We start from the raw sequence: 21,138 nt of genomic DNA, 5'->3' as shown, positions 1-21,138 counted from the left end.
GACGTGTTTATATATAAATAAAATGAGAGTAATCATTCAACTTATGTTCATCAATTCCCCATCAACATGACTCCAAATGAATGCTAATGTTGCTCTGCGTCAGCTAGTTGTGTTGTGTAACTGGGCAAACGTTTGCTAACAAGTTAGCCGACAGGTAGCTAATTAATCTTGATACAGACAATGTTTGTTTACAGCCTGTTATGTTGCCCCCAAGTGACCGGAAAACATATTATTTTTGATGGAATCCTAATATTTAGTTATCATGTTGTGATTAACAGGGGAAAAGTTGTCAATTAAACATAGGGAATTCAGAAATGAATGTTAAATATTTGTTTATGATGTGTTATGTTAAACAAAATATATATTAGGCCTATACACCCACATTTTAACAAATGCTACTTTTTCAATCTATTTGTTTTAGAAAAAAGAAATGATCAACAAAACAACACTTGGACCATCTTTCATTTAGCATTTATGGGGAGGAAATGGCATTATTACATACAGTCCTTATATAAATTTGGTATGATAAAACAACAGGTCAAGAAAAATGAAAGGTTACATCTATTCAATCATGAGTACAGTAAGATGAATATTCCATATATTAATGAACATTTGTTTGCAGTATTACTGTGCAAAACAAAATATACATATCTACTGAATGTGTGAGAAGTACAGTATCAGTGAATGGGCCCCTGTAGTGACACATCACTGGGTTTATATGTAATCAAAATGACTTCCTATTCATAATCCTGTTTGCCAAGGAAATGAAACAAACAAAAGCACTGAACCTAATTGAGACATGTGATGAAGGTTTACATAAAACACACACCAAAAATGACAACCCTGTTATGTGCATACAACAGTATGATGCTATCATTTTAGTAATTTGCTGGTGTTTCTGATGCATTTATTACCTATTAATATACGAGGTAACCAACCAGGTCTTGCATAAAAACAGCAAGAAAAATGTTTCCCCTTTTGGAAAACGAATTGCAAAATATTCTATAAGAGGACCACTCCACGGTGAGAAAAATGAATCAGTTATTATTTAGGAAAGACATGTGATTGACAATATTTGTTAAACATAGAAAAATAATGTTATAGCTCTTAAATGGCGGATTTAATTGTCATCCCTGCCCCTGCTATGGAGGCTCTTCGTCAAATCCACGGCTTCATCCATCGGTGTCAACGCATGGTATTGTCAACGCATTAGAGGGGGGAAAATAACACTGCTCTGACAAACTGCTGGACCAACATCACCTTATAGAGCTTATAAAAATATACAGATTTAAATGTGTACGACCCAATGTGGTCAATGAGTTATCAAAGTCAATTCCACCGTCAAACCATTATTTTTTGATAACCGTTGGTGATTTTGAGTGAATAATAAGCAGAATCAGTACTTTGACTGTCTACCTCTTCTGTCTTTTCTCTATTAAACTCAATTGTAGCTGCACTAGAACTACCTCACCTTTACGGCATGTCAATCCAACCGAATCCATCCAAATAACAGAAAAAGAGGTGAAAAATAAATCACCAATAGCTGTTTATTAAAAGTGTCACAGTGTGGATTTTTCCTTTGAATCTCGACACATTTCTATTATAAAGTCCTGAAATACTTTCCAGCCAATGTGTACCGCTTAGGGAAAAATAAAATGCACTTTGTAGCTTAAGACAAGCCAAGCTGTGGCCTTTCCTGCATCATACTGCCGCTAAAACAGCCTGTATGTGCTGCGAGAAATTCAAGTTTCGTCAGTGGCTTTAAAACGAGGACCAGAACCCATCAGAGAAAAATAAACCTGGTCCTTTTGTCTCTGGGGTCAATTGTTTCTCATTTTGGCTGTCCATCAGTCTTCAAACCACCTTTCGAAATCAGCTGCCCTAGCACTGTCTAGCAATGTGCAGATGGTTGGATTTCTTATTAGTGTCTTACTGCTTGTTTAATAGGGCTCAATTCCCACTTATAAAACTATTTTAAAAGGGATTAGACGAGTATATTGATTTTCTCTGACCTAAATTCCCACAGTTCAATAGCACTGAGAGGGGGGACTGAACTCGTGCTGTCCAATCCTTTTGATATTAGTGAATTATAAACTCCTGATCATATATTTTTTTTGTCAGATTCATCCATAACACTGTCATGATTATTCAAAAATACTTGATCACATCACTCTAAAATGACAAAGAGGGATCACATGCCTGAAAAGAATTAGGGTGTGAAGTGAATTTTTTTCAAAAACAGACATCTACAGTACGTGTACACTATCTTCTCTTTCAATGACAAGACCGACAAGGCTTATTTGTACGTAAATCTACCTTTTTCACTTGATTCCTGCTTACCAGAATCCTGCATGTTGTGCATCGAGGAGAGAAGTCCAGTACCCAAGTCTGTGTCCAAAGCATTCATGGCTACAGATTTAGCAAGTTCAGTGACACTGCAGAAATATCCTAAAACATTCATCCATGCTTTCCTAGGAGAAAAGTTACAAGCTGATTTTCAGAGGAGTTTTCTGTTTGACCAAGAGGTGGCAGTGATGACGCAATCGAAGTCGCTGAAGACTCCCAGAAGTGTTGTTGTGATTCTGGGGAGGTGAAGGCTCGGTCAGCTGTGAAGCAGTCTGGTTGGCAGTGAGAGCTGGAGCCTCTCCGGTGTGGGTGATTTTTTTTTATCTGTACGCCGTTTTGTTCAGAGCTGAGATGAGAACACCGTTAGCTCGCGGTCCCTTGTTGCTTGAGCACCGTGTAGACGTTATCCACTTTGCTCAGCCTCTCGAAGAAAGGCAGGAGGTCCAGGAGCTCCGTGTCGGACATGTCGTCGAACCACGAGGCCACGGGCACCTGGATGAAAACGCAAGTCATCAGCATCGACGTTATTTTGTAGATCATGACTCACTCAGGTGCGGTGTGTTTTACTCACTGCGTTATCGGGGTGGAAGATGTAGGAGGCGGGGGAGTTGTCCACGATGATGACTTTGTTTAGGTCCCGGCCCAGGCGACTCAGGTCCTTGACGTAGTTTCCTCGGTAGAAGACGCACGACTCCCGGAAAAGGCGGGAGCGGAAAGCGCCCCTCTTGTCCAGCAAGTCGGAGACGGGGTCTGCGTACTGAAACAAAAAAAACACATAAATTAGATCAGTTCCTAAACCAACGCAAGCTTTCAGAAATAAAAAAACAACACAGAAAAGTGTAGCCTTTGCTGCTAAAGGTTGATAACGTCAGTTGTAAGAATAAGTGTAAATTGACTGTAAGTTAATACAATAATAAAAGGACGTGAGCAGTTATGGTTTGTGGCAACTTTCAAGTAATTATTGTGCTACCAAATTTAAGTCACACCTCTTAGAGTTTCCTTTTGACATTTTGCCCACCCTATTGCTGGAAAACCTTTTCCCAATGACACTTTTTCTTACTTCCTACCTCTTATTTTCAATTATTTAAAATGTGAATAGTCAAATTCCCCGTTGCTCTTCTTCTGCAATTATTCAATGTAGTTTGAATTCAACTACAACTTTATGTAGTGCACAAGTATTTGGGTTTGTACTTATTGACACTGAGCAGCAGTTGGCAGCAGGGCAGTATTTCTCACCTTGGCTAAACTGGCAGTGAACAGGACGCACTCAAACAGCTCCCCCATTCTCTTCAGGAACTCGTCGACATGCGGCCGCTTCAGCACGTACACCTGGAAAACACAGGAATGTATCAAACCGGCTGCTGCTTTTACAAAATAAAAACATGTTTCTACAAACCTTCACTGTCTGAGGAACCATGGCGCTTTCTTTCGCTGTATAAAATAACCTTTGCTTCCTGTGCCACATGGGTGTAGTCGTGGATGTAAATCATTGGAAACGTAATATGAAGATACTCGTATAGGTTCACTGAGAGCATTTGGCTGCTAAAGTAAAGACTTGTTTCCTTGAAGTTCTTCCATTTTTTTCTCCTTTCCGTGGCGTCGGAGGCTGAAGGGTAGCGTTCCTGAACCAAGTCATCCGGAATAGGCTTTGCTTGTCTGAACAAACCTATCCTGGATTACTTGAATCAGGCCCAGACCCACAGAGTGTCAAGCATCTCCATCTTCAAATCTCTTAATCACCGGCAGCAGCTTCTACACTCAGCAATTTAAAAACAACCGCAAGGGCAGTGAGGCACTGATGACAACACAGTAAGGACATCGTGTGTGTGACGCAAACATTACCTGGTGTACTGTTCCATCTATTTCCACAGGAATGATGAAATCTGCATTGTTCACAGGCTGTTGGAAGGACAACAAAAATGATTCAATTGAATATTAAAGGTGGGGTCAGTGATTTTGGAGTAACCAGCTCGAGTGCGCTAGAATTTGAAAATACACAAACGGAAAAAATCTGCCACTTCCTTACAGAGCCCCTCCTCCAACACACACGAACGCGCACATGACCAATGAGGGCACGAGATAAGTTTGTGCACAGATGGAAGGCTGTTATTTTAGCTGGCTTAAAATGATTGGTTGTGCTTTTTACAGCGCTACGGCTTCAACAGATGACATTTTTTTATGGATTTTTTGTCAAAGCACTTCAGATTTTCATTGCTATCGGGATGTTAAGAGCATTCCATGGAATATAACAAAAAGTGTATCTCGAGCCGGTTTCTCAAACGTACCTACCCCCACCTTTAAATGATTGAAATATTTGTATTCCATTTTGACTTTTATTGGACATTTTAAAAAGGAGCATCTTTCTTAGAAATCAAATCCCCATTGGATGAATAAAGTATTCATATTCCGCTTCTTTAACATGGCTGAACAGCAATATAAAAGTCACAAGAACGTCTGTTTACTTCCAGGAATGGCTGCAGGCTTGTTTTACTAAACACTACATTGTTTCTCTTACCGTATGAAATATCACTGTGGTGTTATTGCAGGACAGAAGCAGGTAGAGACAAACAGCCTGCAGTGTGAGTGTGTGAGTGTGAGTGTGAGTGTGAGTGTGAGTGTGAGTATGTGTGTGTATTTAGGAGAGTCTGTGTTTATTTGGGTTGGAGAAACAGCTCACTTCGGTTTGCCGTTTGTCATCGATGACTAAAATGTCACCGGCAGAGCCAACAACAACAACCAGATGTGGAGATGTGGGCCTGATGCAGACATGTGTTTAGCTATTTAACATAACTATCTTGTGCTGTAATGTGATCACAGGGGACAACTTTGTGTTTTACAGCCCCCTTGTTATAAAAAAAACAAACAAATTATTTCTTTAAGTCCATGCATGATGTAAGAAATGAGGGCGAGACACTGCAGGCATTGTTTTCTTTAAGCGCTGCTCCATTTTCAGACACATTTGCTCCCATAACAATCATTTTCTCAGACTTGCGGAAAGTCAATCTCACTTATTTTATCTATTTGCATCTGTAGATTTCTGAATTCCCCCGTTTCATTTGCATATAGAAACCTAAGATATATAGAAATAACAGTTTTACTTTACCTTAAAAGAGCTGTGAACTAACGTCTCGTCCAGATCTATCACCACACAGATCTTTCCCGAGTCTTTTGACTTCACTGGATGCAGAAGTGGCTTTACCTGGTTCTAAAAAAAACACAACATGATATTTATTCAAACCAGCACACAGCAATAGGTATATACAAGTATTTGAGGGATGACGGAAGTAGAACAAAATATGTAAATGCAGTTATAATCTGGCTTGTCTCTGAACACAGATTTGATCTTTCCACTGCTGTCAAAACACGCCACGAGAGAGACGAGGGGTAAACACACCTTGGAGACGGTTCCGTTCTCCTCCACCAGCAGGGGGGCGTTGTTGTTGACCGGCGGGGGGTCGGGCTGGTCTCGACACAGGCAGCAGAAGAGACTGGAGAAGAGGCCGCGGCTCCGGGGCTTCTTGGAGGAAGGAGCCGGGGAAGAGCCTGCAGAGAGGAAGAGGCGGTCACCATTCTGTCGGTCTATTTTAAATACCAACTGACCATTAACAGCAAATTAAAACGACTATAAAAAATGGCTTATTCTTCCCTTCTTCACGGCACAGTAAGCAAACAACACATCCTAAACCCCTGAAGTTATAGCTATGGGGTGCATATCGGAGGTGACTTGAATTGTTCTGCCACCGATTGTTTGTTTTAACTACATGATAAAAGCTCCAGCTGATTCCGCAAAGTCAGCAAATGTTGGCATCAGGTGATTGAGTTTAGTCTCGCAGGTTTATCTGTTGATCGCTGAGCTATGGCAGAGCAGGAAGTGTGCACCTGTGCAGCTCAACAGGTATAATAACAATAAGACTTCTTACAGTACTTGGCTGCGCTTTAAAACTTCCTGGAAACTGTTTTTTTTTAAGTGTATTGTAAAATCGTTTTATTGACAATAGTGCAATAAAAGTGGGTGGAGACCAAAAATGAGTGTTAAGACATTCAAGGTAAAAAAAAGAACGCAAAACGCTGCTTGTCCAATCTTCTTTTACATTTGTGTTTTGTTGTGTTACTGATCAACCCTAACTCTTTATTTAGTACATTAGTGTACTTTTTATTTTATGTGCACTGTCCCTTTGCTGTTACAATGTAAACGTATGATCATGGATTTTAGACTTTATTTTCTTCAGTTGAACAGTTTACCAAGTGGTTCTTCAACCATTCCCTTTTAAATGTAGGTCAGTCATTGAGATTATGTCAGCGTCCACCAAAGTGTGTCAAGCCAAATGTCCAATTGCTTTATTGCCCTGTCCCATAAATCTCCTATTAACACTTTCTGTCTCTTTATCCCCCACACTCCCTCTCTCCGTACGTGTCTGTGTTACCAACACACAAACCTCCGTTGTGCGTCTCTCTCTCTCCGCTCTTTTATTCAAACCCTGCCATTCCCTCCTGCTCCATTTGTGGATTCAAATCCTGTCTGACCCTCCGCTGGCCTCTGCCGCGCTCAGGCCAAAACAGGAAGAGGAAACAGACGGGTATCAGAGGAGGAAGCTGCTGCTGCCTTCATGTTTTAGTGTAGCTACAACGGGCTTATGACACACAAATCCATGTAGCTTCTTCCCAGTCACTTTCATGGCAAATCAGGGTTCAGCTAGGAAGAAGAAATTGGTCATTTGACACATCTTAGCTGTGAAATAAATAAAGGATCTTATTCAGTGCCTTATGACAATAATCACTCCCTTATGTCCTAAATTCATTTTGCTCTCCTTGTTGCCTTTTTCACTCCCTAGTTACCTCACTCCCTCCCTTGAGTCCATATCCTTTCCAGCGTTCACTCCCTCGCCCTCATTCACTTCCTCCAGTCTCCCTTAGCTTCAATACTTTTTCACACGCCTTTCACCATATAAAATGACCTACCCTGACCCTGAAACACAATGTAAGCGTTTTTAATTCATAAAAGGGACGGAAGAAAAGGAATTTATGGAGTACAGCTGACATACTGCCGACGTCAGCTAACAAAATATCCCCTGTCTTCCTAAATCTGAGTCAACAGAAAATGTGTTTTGGACGTACAGTCCAATACAATCTGTACAAATGTGGAGACAAAACAATGGTCATTGTCTTGTTCTTAAAACATATTTCAAATGCAGATTAAATGCACTGTAGAGCGCCATAACTATTACCACTATCATTATTGTCTTTAAGTTGATTTTGTAATTTGCTATCATGCAGCAGTAAATCTTCCCGTGTTGGATAATATTGTTATTAAATATAATATGTTGACAACCTTAGCTTGAAAAATTACCAAAACAACTAAATAAGTTTAGCTCTACCATTTCTAAATCTAAGTTTACATACATTACATACATTTAAGAAATTAAGATGTTCCCATCTTAAGTATTAGTAGCTGTTTTGGAGCATCACATTGCTTTACACTGCTGTATTCTTACTAATTCAACAAATAAAAGATCATGAATACACAGTTATTTAAGAGAAATGTCATTTTGCAGGTTTTGCATCTTCTGATGGCTAATGCTGTGTTCAGGTGCTGTTTACACGAGAACGCAAACGGTTGTATCCGCTACTTTTCTCTTTCGTATAGCCCGTTAGTTCACACGAGGCCGTAACGGAAACGCGGAAACGGACCCCGCAAGCGATAACGGGTCCCAAGGTGGATAGATCTGCAACCGGAACACTGGAGGGCCAAACAGCTCTGTGTGTACGATCATACGATCATTTTCCTGATAACGAAGAAGCCATAACCCCGCCTCTCCCCACCTCTGCTGCTCACTGCTGTAGCATGGTCATGACCATGCTACAGCAGTTAGTGCAAAATCTACAGCTCCTCTACCAAAACCATCAGCAACAAGTGGACATGGAGAATGACATGAACTACATGTTGCTAAATCCACCGCGGGGCATAAACAGAAGGGCAACCATGGCAACCATGCTCGGGGGTCTTCTTCGCTGCTTTTGATGTATTTTGTGGCGAAAGTACAGCGCCACTTACAGGCCCGGCATATGTACTACAGCGTCTCCAGCGCTTTCGAACAGTTTCGTGTGAACGGAATACTTTTTTGATATCGTATTCGGTTTGCTTCGTTTGCGTTTGTGTGTAAATGGGATAAAAAGTCTCTGTTAAATCTGCTCAGGGCTTTATTTCATTTTTAATTTAAGACTTCAATAATGCAGAGAAAAGCATGTATAGGCTTGGAGTAAACTAACAATGTGTCAAAATACAAAATACCACAAGATGCAACTCTACCTAGAACCAAAACCTAATTCCTGAAACAGAAATGCCTACCTCAACATGTTCTCTCCTGTCCCGTAACTTATAAACATTGAATAATTCATATGCTGATTTATCACAGCGTGGCATCAGTGTGCAATACTTTTATCAACCCAGGGTTCATTTTAAAAGTCGTAATAATTTTGTTTAATCGACGCTCCCACTCCTAATAATGTCTGCCTCTTTGACAGCTGAGAAACATGTTTAAATGTGCTTTAATCTTGAAGAGAAGTTTCATTATTTGAACTGAATGGCCTTTTAAACAGCTGCTACACGTTCAGGGGATAATAAAACTCTCCAATAAAACAAACTAATGAAACGTTTAGATTAGTTAGTGATGTCATGCTTATAAAACGTTCAAGTTCAAATGAAAGAAAACAGAAACAGCACGCAAAAGCTCTTAAGGTTGCAAAATATTTGTTGTTGGGATATTTTCTTTTTAAAATCCTCTGGAGCAGAGAGAGGAGCTCTGGATTATTGTTATTGACTAATGCATCGGTGTTTCTAGGGTCAAAAACACTAAACTCATAACTTAAAATAAAAGTGTTTAGTTTATTTAATAAAAGAGCACATGTTCAATGTGAAAAGTGAGAGTTAGATTAGTTGCAATTTGGTGCTATAAATATGTATTGTAAAAAAAAAAAGACAAGACAATGGTAGGGGAAACAATGTATTGGTATTTATTATTTTTGATATTATTTATTTAAATGTACATATACATTTATAATTTTTGTATTGGTTTTTCTCAGTTAAATTATACTTTCATGGTAATCAGTAGTTAAAAAGATACTGTTCATAGATTGATTGTCGAAACTAAATAAAAAGATTTTTGATTTGAAAAAGATACTGTTCAAATTATTTTTGTTTTATAGTTCAATAAATTGATGTTTTCAAAGTAAATGAATAATCGTATTTAATAATCGTGATATCAATTATTGACCAAAATAATCGTGATTATGATTTTTGCAATAATGGAGCAGCCCTTATTTGACAATATTTTCAGGCCTATCTATTTTTCTTGCAATGCAGTAAGAGACTTCTCCTGTCAGCTTATGTCATTTAAGAATAACATAGTTTTGTACTAAATAAAGGGTTTTAGAAATTGAAAAGTTTAGAGAATTTCTAAACGTATAACAGATGTTATCAGTCGTAGTGACATGACTCAGTTTATTAAGCAACACCTTGCTCGGTTGTGCTGTTGAGAAACACTTATACCACATCAAAGATGGCCGTACATGAGCAGCCATTAGACATATAGGCTTTCAATTTAGTAAGCAAATGTATAACCCTAAAATGCTTAGATTTCAAACTATAGAATTTGAGTCGACCAAAAATGATCCTCTTATTGAGTCTCAGAGAAACTGAACGTTTTCTCGATGGTTCTCATCATGTCGATATCTCTTAATGCAGGAAACAGAGACAGCATGTTTTCAAAGTGTGGATTATTCAGTAACCTGTGTTTACACTCTGTGGCATCTCATTGGATTGTGTACAGCAGCAGTGCTAACATTGCATGCTAGTGAACACAGATATGATAAAGTTAGTGTTACATTGAGGAAATCTCAATGTTACAGCTTCGTTATTGAATTAAGAGGTAAACAGAGCAGCATTGTAATAATACTCTACATTTAAAGCCATGGCAGCAACATAGAAGAGATAACACATGCATTCTTAGGATCAAATAATAAGATTTTCCCACAGACAAACTTTTGAGGATTTAATATATCCATTTATACGAAGTGATAACAGATTTGATTCACATTAATTGATCAGTAATCATAATCCATTCATATCACATGATTCTGAAGTGCACTTTCACTTAAGTCAGACTTTGAATGCATGACTTTCACTTTCAACGGTACATGTATTACAATATACTTTTGCTACTTTTACTTAAGTTAAACATCTGAGTATTTCTTCGATCACTGATAATGACTGTAGGACATGTTTATGTTTTTATTTATGTCTTATAGCTGCATAATTGCATTGGTACGTCACTTCCTTTACTTTCATCACAGGCCAAAGGGCCGCAGCCCTAATATGCAGAAGTGAGAAACAGTGACAGTTTTAGTGCTGTGACTTTTAATCCACTTTACTAATGTTGCTATTCACACAAGTGCAAAAGTTGTTGAAGTAAATCAGATCTCAGTACGGTCTGAAGTGAAGATCGTGAACTTTCACTCACGGAGCAGCACAACTTTTTTCGGGGGGCATGAGTGCAAAACACAACCGGGACAAAAATAAAGACTTACCCTTCTCCCCTGCGGCTTTACTCCCCTCTTCATCCCGGCTGACTTGGGTGATTATTGAGGACGGATTGTCCATCACATCCAGGTCTGATCTACAGTGCTGACCTCACACTTTAAAGTTACAGATTGATCGCAGACTCGGTGTGTTAAACCAACTTAACATGTACGGAAAAGAAGCCGAAACACCCCGGGAAACATCGCAAAAAGTATCTTACATACATCCATTACACGTCCGATGTCGGATACACGCTAAAGTTTGAAGTGTGAAACTTAATAAAATATTTGTCAAGGAGATGGCAACTTTGATTCAATATGGTGCTCAACTCCGCTCGCAATTTCAAGATACAAACATGGAGGTTTCAAGGCTTCCCATTTCACTTAAAGTGGCGCAGTAAGGCAATGGCTGCGGACAACACTCCCACTCCTGCTCTTTGCAAGTTTGCAGATGGTCCCTTAAAGTAGCCTGAAACAAAGTTACTCAAAACGTAGCTAGCAGGCTAGCCACACAGCACTTATAACAGTAAAAGTTACTCCTTGAAAAAATATATTATGCCCTTTACACTTCTTATGATGGGTATTTTTGTAGCATATGCTCAACTATGCGTCCATGACATTTACATTAGCCTTACGTAATTTACTATTAGGCTACAGATAGCAAAACAAACTAACTTTAGCTAACGGTTCTTTCTGTGATACTACGCAGCACAACACTATAATGACGCAGTTTTCACCACATTTGCTACTTATCGACTTGCACGTTTATGTATATGTGGGTGAGTACTACTGTATTTGTTGTGTAATAGCTAATGTAAGTGAAAACTTGCCCAACAGCAACACTTTTTGTAGAAGTGGCACAGAAACGCCCAGTTTGGGTCCCCTTGAAACTGCCTCTAGTCAGGGAGCGTCGCACAAGTGCCGTCCCTCTGCCTCGTGTACATTTATTTCTCATTCAAAATACGGTAGCAGGGGAATGTCTGGCTGCGTGGGTATTAATACGCTTTTTAAAATGATATATTATGTAAGATATCGTTTGTTTATTAAATATATTTTTGTATTCCAACAGTTCTTCCTTTATTTGACCTTTTATTTTTAGAGTGTGTGATTTGTGTGACACGTTTCTTTATAGTGTACGCTTAATGCTGGGTGTAAGAAGAATACATGCACTTTACAAAGACAACAGATATTTGACATCATAAATTAGGAAACGCAGAGTCAGAAACTATTCCACAGAGAGAACCAAGTTCATATTCCCAATTGTATCAATAGTTTATTACATACTATGTCATAAAAACATCTTCAACTTTTCCCACATATAAACACTGCAAATTGGTACATTTACAAATCTTCAACCATCCAAATTCATACAAAAAGGAACACTGTGATAGCGCAATACACAAGACGTTCTAATATTACAAGGACTGCATGTACTGTGTGTATGTTGTATAGTCAAATATTGCAGTCAAATGTTTGCTTTGATCAAATAATTCATCTAATGGAGAAACATTTACACGATAAATATTTTGGATATTAATCCAATTTAGGCACTGACTGGGTGATCACGATTTCAATAACCTGACCAACCACGGCGGGTAATACTGAGGAACACAGCAATTCACCAGTGTATGACTTTTCCAAGTAAAATGTTATCTGCATTACAGACTGCTTTTCGTTGTTTCTTAAATGAGTTTTAACCACAGAACAAGAAATTGTACCAAAAACTCCTAGCTCACCCTAAAAGAGTTCATTTTTACAGTGTGAATCTTAACACCAATCACAAAGACACTCCTTAATACTTTTATTCTTTTGCCTCGATGCTAAGTCAAAAAAGTGAATCAAAAATGCTCGCGCAGGCACACACATGCACATAAATTAACATGAAAAAGTAAACAATTTCAAGAAAAAACAAACATATTTTTGGATTTGAGTTTTAAAATGTAAATGCAAAAATTAAATAGCAGCTTGGTACATTCACATGAGTTGTTGACTACTAAAAAAGTGACATAAACAAGGTTGTTCCAGGCTGATCTGGAGACCAATGTTCATCTAAACCAAACAGTGTACTTTCAGAATTCACAATGTGACTAAGAAATTGTGCAATCAATGAGAGGAAAGCGAAGAACATCCTGTGTCCTTTTAGTATATTAACAGTTTCTGAGCAGTTCTGGACTCCACCAATTCATCAAGTCTCATCTCTTTAGCGTTGAATGTTGAATTCTCCTAAAATAACACGAGGACTCCTGTCTTTTCTTTGGATATTTAAGATGTATCCAGCTTTCTGTGCCTTAACCTCAGTCTGACATTTTTCATGTTTCACTGAGGTGTTTTATGACAGATCCTTCTCTCATGTGTGGTGCTTCATTTCCCCCTTCATCTCACTTGGGGCTGGGAACTTGCGGTGAGGTCCCAGGCGCCGGGGATTTGGGGGAGCCCTGGTAAGTGCGCAGCATCACCTTGTGCTTGGTGGCGGCCTCTGAGCGCCGGCTTTGTTGCTCCACCAGGAACTCTTTGAGTCTGCCGGAGGTGAAGGTGAGAGTCTGTCTCCTCAGCTTCATCAGGTAGGAGTCCTGCAGCCAGGCCTGGGTGAAGCAGTCTCGTGTAGTCGAACGCGCCCTGGAAAAACACACACAAAATAGTTTAATTTTCTTTACAACAGGAAGTGTAAAGGACAATTTAGTTGGCACTCACCATGGGTAACTGCTCAACATCTTCTTGAGAAAGGCGGAGGCACTTTGGGACACATTTGGGTACAGTTTTGTGGGGTCAAACTTTGCCAATAGGATTTTGGATTCCACTTGCAGAGGGTCTTTATCTTCGAATGGCAGATGACCACTAAGCCTGGATGTAAACACAGACAATGGCTTCAGTTTTTTCTCAATTGTAAGGATAATGCATTATCTACCAACCATCTACTTATATTTCAATATTGTAAACCAGTGTCTTATGATTGTAAATTCACATTTCACTTACATGATGTGGGTGACAACTCCAACAGTCCAAATATCTGCAGGGGGACCAACCACTTCCCCTTTTACCATCTCAGGAGCTGGGATCAGATTGATAATATATTAAACTACAAAAATGAAAAGCATCTGTACTTTCAATCAGTCAGTAGAGGTCGTTGTCCTCACCCATGTACTCCAGTGTTCCCGTTCCTGACTCCTGCTGTTTGAGGCTGAGCGGGTTGAAGCCCTGAGCGCTTCCAAAGTCCACGATCTTGATGACGTTGAGGTTGGTCACCAGGATGTTGTCGGACTTTAAGTCCAGGTGGAGGACGCGGCGGTTGTGGAGGTACTCCACTCCCTGGAGGATCTGCACCAGGTAACCCGCCACGTCGTCCTCGGAGTAACGAAACCTGTGGAAGGCAATGAGGAGGATCAAAAATAATCAAATACTCAGATAGGAAAAGTAAGCAAAGGACATAATTAGCAACATCCCCGGATAAATAAATAGGAATTAGTGTCTATTAATACAAGCCACATCTCCCAATTCCTGAGATCGAATGTAATCATATAATAAAGTGATAATGTTTTTAATTCCCAGGGGAATAACTGAACATAAGCTCTATAAATACCCTCCTACTATTATTATAATTTGTTCTACTAAAAGAAGAGTACAATTAGCCCCGAATTAAAGTAGTTGGCTCAAGTCACCAAATGGACTTCAACTGTAAAATGCTATGTATACTGTTAGAGTTACTGTTTCTCAGTATGTGTTTCTATACCCTTCCTCCTACCTGTCTATGAGGCTGTAAAGCAGTTCTTTGCCGGTGCAGTACTCCGCCACCAGCACCAGGTAGCGCGGCGTGACGTAGGCTTCGTGCAGAGCCATGACCTTTCCGTTGTGGAGGGATTTCAGGATCTCGTACTCCTTCAGGATGTCCTGCTTGGTCTCCTGGCTGTAGGAAATTATCTTCGCCATGTAGATTTTACCCGTCGCATTCTCGCGGCACTCTCGGATCACTCCAAAGCGACCCCTGGTTTAAAAAAAAAAAAAACAGTACTATAGTTTGCATGATAAGACAAAAACAGTAAATAAATAAAATAAATGTTCCCCCAAAAGGTCAGTATTGGTCTTACCTGGCTTTCTCATCCAGGAAGGTGTAGGGTTTCTGTGGAACCCCTTGCCGTAGAGTTGTGGAGGGCGTAGTGCGTCCTGATGGGGTGCCTCTGGTGTCGGTGCTGGCCCCCTCACTGAAGGGGCTAAGGCTAGAAGCCTGGAGCACTTGTGGGCTAAAGAAGACTGGAGTGGGGATCACACGAGCTGTGATGGTGGGGGTGGGGGCGTATGTGGGCACAGAGGCTGGTTTGGTTGGTGTTGATGGCGGTGTTACAAGAGCTGTTAGCGGTGACATGGGTGGGCTCTGAGTCATGGGAGACACCACATTCACTGGACTCAGGGGTTTGGGGAGAACAAAGGGTGGAGGGGCTTTGACTGGGGGTGAGGAGGGAAGAGAGGAGCTTATTTTTTCAGATTGTAGTGGAGGGTTCGAAGGCAGAGACGGCAGAGGGGTGGGAATGACCACTGTTTTAGATTGGGATGTAACAGGGGAGATTGCCTCTTTTGGAGAGGTGAAGGTGGAAGCGATGGTGGAGTCTATCCTGGGAGCGCTGTTCTGGACTGGCTTGGGTGGAGGCACAGTCACAGAGGAAGAGACGACTGGTTCAGGTGCAGTTGGGACTGTCTTTATAACGGCGACAGCAGGCGTCGCTCCTCCAGCTGTCAGAACAGACACAGATTGGCACAACAATTACAATGTGTTTGCTTATAGATCTTACAGATTTCTACCTTCATGGTGGTTAAGGTGGAGGGGGAGTTCTGTTTTGTCTTTTTAGTGTGTTCCAGTGCAGGATAATCTCCCATAACCCTATGCAGTAATGTACATGTTGAGTGTGTTTTCATTACCTTTTGAGTCCAGGCTGACTGGATGGGAGCAGTTGCTGTACGGTCCTTGTCCTGCTTTGTTGTTGCAGGCGATGCGGAACCTAAACACGGCCCCTGTTGGCAGGTCGGTGACATTGTAGTAGCAGTCGACCACTCCAGAGGCCACAGTCAGCCAGTTGGGATCACCTGCAGATTGGGATAGATGTGTTAATATAGAAAATAAACCCTGATGTGAATAGCAAATATTTTTTGTAGTTCACAAATTGAACGCCAGATGGCGGTGTTGTCAAACTGCTAGATATCTGCACATGCATATGGATGAAGACTGAAGGCTTAAATTGAAACACAAGATAAAATGTTCTGCATTTACAAACAAGTTAATGCTCAGATTGCCTGCTGAGTAATCGCCTGTCATCGTAACTTATTGGTTATGCAGGTACGCTGAAAGAGACCTGCATTAAAATGGAAATGAGGTAGTGACGCATTGTTCTGTGGGTACCTACATCAGTGCTGCCTGGCGAAGATTAAATGGCAATACATGCCGAACAGAGATCCATCAGACCAAAAAGCTTAATAAATATTCACAAACTCCAAGGCTGCTACTCCAGAGTTTGTATGACTTTATATTCATTCACTTAATTATGATATTATGATGACTACAACAGTTTTGAAAGCAGCACTGGCACAGTCACTATTCCTTCATGGGCTAACTCATTTTCCCTTCACAATGTATTTTACATTTCTTTTCAATGAGCTGAATGCTGCTTAATTATTCATTTAAAAAGTAGTTAGGGGAACTTCTACGGTTTGTCAAATGACAATAATTGCTCACCTTCTGTTTTTCTCTCCAGGGTGTAGCTGCATGGAGGCTTGGTGTCGGCCGGCTTCCAGAGCACCAAGGCAGTGTTGTTGTAAGTCTGGGGGACTTCAGGAGTCCCTGGACGTTTTGGGACACCTTCAAATTGTGGGAGAAGACATATATTACTTTGAATTCTGAATTCCCAATAGCTTACAAAACAATTCTGTTAAGCAATCACTTATTAAACATTGATTTGCATCAAAATGTCATGATGAGATACCACACACAGGATGTTCATTATAGAGCCCAGGGTACAAAAATAGAACCAGACAAAGTTTTGTCGTCACACCAAACCAAATATGACACAAATAGGGTCAGTCCTTCATTTCAAAATGTGTTTACCATTAGGCCTGTGCATCGGCATCAACACTAGAACCAATTCTTCAGACGAGATAAGCTGTCTATTTTTCACACTGCTGATGAGATTATCAAAGGGAGACAAATAGCATCAGTGGATGAGATTAGAAATACTACATGTCCAAAGCAATAACAAATAAAGTTCTAAAGCAATGGGTTTCAGCAGACGTCTGAGAAATGAATTTTCCACTGGAGCCTGAAAGGTCTCATTATTATTATTGCTGCCTTTGTGAGCACCATGGGATGAATTTAAGCACTGTTGTTCTCATCACACACTGTCAGCAAAGGCATGACTGGAGCTTTTAGTGTGATAATTCCAAAATCACAGGAAGCATAATTTGTTCCCTATTACATGATGGATACGAGAAGGGACAAAAATCCATTAAATCAATATACTGTAAAGTTAATCTCTTGACATTAATATTTATTCCAACTGTATAAATATTCATACCATTCTTCCCGCAATTAAAATTAAATTACGTAAAATTCAAAAAATGATGATAATTACTGTAAGAAAGGCAATAGAGCAGCTGTGCCTCTGGTTAGAGAACTCGCTCCATGTGATCATTTGCAGTTGAGGTTAATGAATAAGGTTTTCCATTTCCCAGCTGCCAGTAACCTCATTCTATTCAATAACAATGATCAAGGAATACTTCACCCATACAGTCATTACTAGTTTAACAATTACTCCATGTTATTGTGAATTCTTGAAAAAAACTGCCTAGCATGTCTCCATAGTGTAGAACGAATACAAAAATGCTGGTTTGAATTTGAATTTGATATCCTAATGGTTATTCTGTGGGTGATGATATAATTATAGTCTAAATAGGATACTTACAAGCGATGGACAGTGTGCAGGAGGTGGTGATGGCAGCTATGGGGTTGGTAGCTACACATTCATAAACCCCAGCGTCCCTCCGACTGGACTTTGGGATCATGAGTAGCTGCCTTCCATCTGGGTGGGACATCAGGTTGATTCTGTCATCCAGCACCAGCGGTTTCCGATCTGGAAAACACAGAGAATTGAAGCCACTGAATAGCAGCCACTTTATAAAAGCACAAAACTGAATCTTTTGGAAGGTCAGATACCTATGGTCCATGTGATTTCTGGAGGTGGACTTCCAGCTGGTAGGCAGGTAAGAGTGACAGGTTCCCCCTCCAATAAGATGTGGTCCTTCAGTTTGATGTGGAACACTGGAGCGAAATCCGAAGCGGAGCGGCTGAACTGCTGGCTTTTTGACAAACTCTCCTCCTTGGGGACGGATGAAGGCAGATCAGTTTGAGAGGGGGTTTTGTCTTTCTTTCCCCTCAAACCCCACCTGTCCCAGCGGGATCGCCTTTCCGTCTCTGAGGCTTTCTCGGAATGCATACTAGAAGTGGATTCAATTGATTCCTTGGATGCAGCGGAGCCGGTCTGTTTCGCCAGCTGATTCTCTGGGATGCCCATTCCTTTGAGTCCTCGCCCCTCAGATTGGGAATGACGATGGCGGGTGAACAGGGGCGTCTTCTTTCCCTCCTCATCCTCTTTTCTCTCCTCAGACTGACTGCGGATTTTCGAGGAGATTCCTGCCACTTGGTTCTCGAACCTATGCCGCATTGCCAGGACCGGGGAGTCATTGACTTTCTTCAAATCCTTTTGCACCAGCTCTTTCTGACTTCCCCCAGCGTCCTTCCTCTCCTCTGATTGGGTCCTTATTTTGGCCGAGATCCCTGCTACTTTGGACTCAAACTTGCGCCTCATAGCAGAAACCGAAGACTCGTCAGCTTTTCTCTCGTCCTTCTTTGTATCCAGGGACTTACTGCGACCGACAGCCCATGAAACCCTCTTGCTCACAGCCGTTTCCTGCACTTCCTGAGGCTTTTCCTCCTTTGGTTTCTCAGCCTTCTTATCAACGGACGATGACCTCTTGGCCCGCAAGGAAAACCTCCCGATCAAACTGAGGCCTGTTTCCTTATCGTCTTCTCTTAAATCTTGAACGGATTTGGATTTCTCCTGAAGTCCTTTGGGCACCATTTCAACAGGTGCCCCCCTTGCCCCCGGCCTGTAAACCTCTTCCCCCGCCTCGCCCCCCTTCCGGTTTAGCAAGGGGGATTTCTCCTCTGATTTATTTCTGGTCAGTTTCCGAAGGCCACGGGTCAAAGACGACTCCCGCTTCTTAAACCTCGCTTCAAAGACCTCCTCTGAGTCGATGTCTTTGATGTCTGTTCTGAGCACAGGCTGGCGGGCAGCAGTGAGATCAGGGTTGGATGATGTGGAAATAACACTGGGAGATCGATCAGCAGTTGCTACTTTAGCGAACACTGCGGGGTGTTCAGGTAATGTTGGACTTTCTGTGGCTCTTATAGCAGCGTGTTGTTTGGATTTGGCCTCTTCAGATGTGTGAGATTGCCCCGCAACTGCTTGAAAAACACTTGCATATGCAGATGATGGTTTATTTTCTTCTGCCTTTGTACCTTTTTCATTAATATGCAACTCGGGATATTCTTTCTTCTCTTCTTCTTGATCATCGTCCTCCTCTATTACAATTATAGGAGTAATTACAGAAGGGGATCTAGAATCAGAGTCTACTTCCTCAGGCTTTTCTAACTGGGTTTTGGTCCGTTTCTCTATAATCTCATCCATGTTCTTCTCATTCATACTTTGCAAATCTTTCCGTTCTTTCACATTGTTCTGTTGGTCCATTCTTCCTGGTGTTGGGAGTTTAAAGGAAATCTTTTTTGTAGGCGTTGCAGATCTAGACTCCAGCGCTGTTTGTTCTGTGAGCGCTGACATTGACGTTGCCTCCTGTAGCTTCTTCCCTTCTATGCTACCATTGCCAACGGATGGGATCTCTAAGGGGGCTCCAAACCGGCGGTGCAGGGGCATGGGCTCAGAATCCCCCTGGCTGAAGGAGGCGCTTTTACGGAAAACTTTGGTCTTTGGCGTGTCCTCTGTAGTAGTCTCTGAAGAGGCGGCTCTGGTGAGAGTTGATGTCACCGCTCTGGATCTCCTCACGTTCCTATCGAGAGACCCCGTCCGCCTCTCATCTTCCATGCCCAGCGTTTCAAACAAGGGCCCTCGCAGGCCGCTCATCTTCTTGTCCGCGTTTCCTCCCCTGAGCAACCGCTGCCTCATCAGTTCCAGTTTCAGGGCGTAATCCTCCTGGCTTAACTTGGTCCCCCCGGGGCTGGGACTGCGATTGGGTAGTTCCATGGAAACAGCCTTTTTCAGGCTCTTGTCACTTTCTTCTGAATCCTGTTTAGCATTTCCCTCTTCTGGGTCAATGTGGAGAAGCAGTGCTGAGTCAGCAGAGCTCCCTCTCCTCATGGTTGCCCGTCTGGATTTTGTCTGCGGTTCTTCCATCTCCACACTTGATTCTTTTTTCAGGCTCTCTCTTTTCGTTTGTTCCATTTTGTCCTCATCAGGGGTTTCCTCTTCCTCTTTCCTGCTTTTGTAAGCCTCTTCTCTCGTACCTTCCACCTCCATGTTGTCCTTATTCCTCGGGCCATCAGCGGCAACACTTGGCCATGCAGTACCATCTTCGTCCCCCGGGATCTCGTTGAGAGAGACCCTGGAACCAGAAAAGACCATAGAGAGCGGCATAGGAATGAAGGGAAGCTCGTCCACATCTGCATCGGAGTCGGAGGAAGAGGAGGGGGGTGGGGTGCCTTCTTTTAAGTGCCGCGCCACAGCAATGGAGATGTGGTTGGATGATTCATTCAAAAGCTCTGGGATCGAACGCATCACCATCTTGGATTTGTAGCTGATAAGGGAACGCTGAAAAACACAATAGAGGACATCGTGAGATAGTATCTTCATTTCCCTATTTTGTACAAAGTCTTCAGTTCAGAGTCGATAAGACAACTTACAGACTGAAACAGAAGGTGTTTGTTCATTTTGGAAATAAACGAAAAAGCTATGCAATCTCCAGTATTATATCCCAGCACTTTTAGAGGTTAATTTATTATTGGATTATGTCTAATAGGACAATTTTTTTATTTTTTTACTAGGTTTACCTTACACAATATAACGCTATATGAAAAATTAAGAAAAAAAACAACGACACCAAAACAGCAATACAATACTAAATTCCTACTTTAAAGATTATTCCACAAATAAATTTTGATTGGCTTAC

At 41.3% G+C, this 21,138-nt stretch overlaps 2 protein-coding genes across 2 annotated transcripts in view; both read right to left on the bottom strand.

Annotated features, from left to right (window-relative positions):
- Positions 1–454: 454 nt before the first annotated feature.
- ctdsp1 (CTD (carboxy-terminal domain, RNA polymerase II, polypeptide A) small phosphatase 1) lies at positions 455–11,789 on the bottom strand. The gene is made up of 7 exons (XM_010785427.1): positions 10,930–11,789; positions 5,741–5,889; positions 5,450–5,551; positions 4,189–4,245; positions 3,583–3,675; positions 2,918–3,103; positions 455–2,838 (listed from the first exon to the last, which is right to left on the bottom strand). Exons 1-7 carry the CDS (start codon positions 11,000–11,002, stop codon positions 2,710–2,712), a joined length of 789 nt encoding a protein of 262 aa, XP_010783729.1. The 5' UTR covers positions 11,003–11,789; the 3' UTR covers positions 455–2,709.
- Positions 11,790–12,173: 384 nt separating this feature from the next.
- spega (striated muscle enriched protein kinase a) overlaps positions 12,174–21,138 on the bottom strand; it is a 39,624-nt gene continuing 30,659 nt past the window's right edge. The window contains exons 33-42 of the mRNA XM_010785431.1: positions 18,113–20,780; positions 17,862–18,029; positions 16,640–16,762; positions 15,829–15,993; positions 15,003–15,642; positions 14,660–14,899; positions 14,055–14,278; positions 13,894–13,969; positions 13,612–13,761; positions 12,174–13,536 (exon numbers count right to left, since the gene is read on the bottom strand). Of these exons, the coding sequence (XP_010783733.1) occupies positions 13,299–13,536; positions 13,612–13,761; positions 13,894–13,969; positions 14,055–14,278; positions 14,660–14,899; positions 15,003–15,642; positions 15,829–15,993; positions 16,640–16,762; positions 17,862–18,029; positions 18,113–20,780 (4,692 nt within the window). The 3' untranslated portion in view covers positions 12,174–13,298. The remainder of the gene's footprint in view (positions 13,537–13,611; positions 13,762–13,893; positions 13,970–14,054; positions 14,279–14,659; positions 14,900–15,002; positions 15,643–15,828; positions 15,994–16,639; positions 16,763–17,861; positions 18,030–18,112; positions 20,781–21,138) is intronic.

Source organism: Notothenia coriiceps, unplaced genomic scaffold (genome assembly GCF_000735185.1).
Source record: "Notothenia coriiceps isolate Sejong01 unplaced genomic scaffold, NC01 NC01_scaffold00027658, whole genome shotgun sequence".
Classification (NCBI taxonomy): domain Eukaryota; kingdom Metazoa; phylum Chordata; class Actinopteri; order Perciformes; family Nototheniidae; genus Notothenia; species Notothenia coriiceps.
This window is presented reverse-complemented; position numbering and strand designations above follow the sequence as displayed.

What these genes read in the sequence shown, in the direction of transcription:
- ctdsp1 (XM_010785427.1), bottom strand. Translation starts at nt 11,002, where the DNA reads ATGGACAATCCGTCCTCAATAATCACCCAAGTCAGCCGGGATGAAGAG. An exon ending in AGAACGGAACCGTCTCCAAG is followed by an intron (nt 5,552 to 5,740) that starts GTGTGTTTACCC and finishes TGTTTTTTTTAG; the next exon opens with AACCAGGTAAAGCCACTTCT. An exon ending in TCACTGCCAGTTTAGCCAAG is followed by an intron (nt 3,104 to 3,582) that starts GTGAGAAATACT and finishes TTTTTGTTTCAG; the next exon opens with TACGCAGACCCCGTCTCCGA.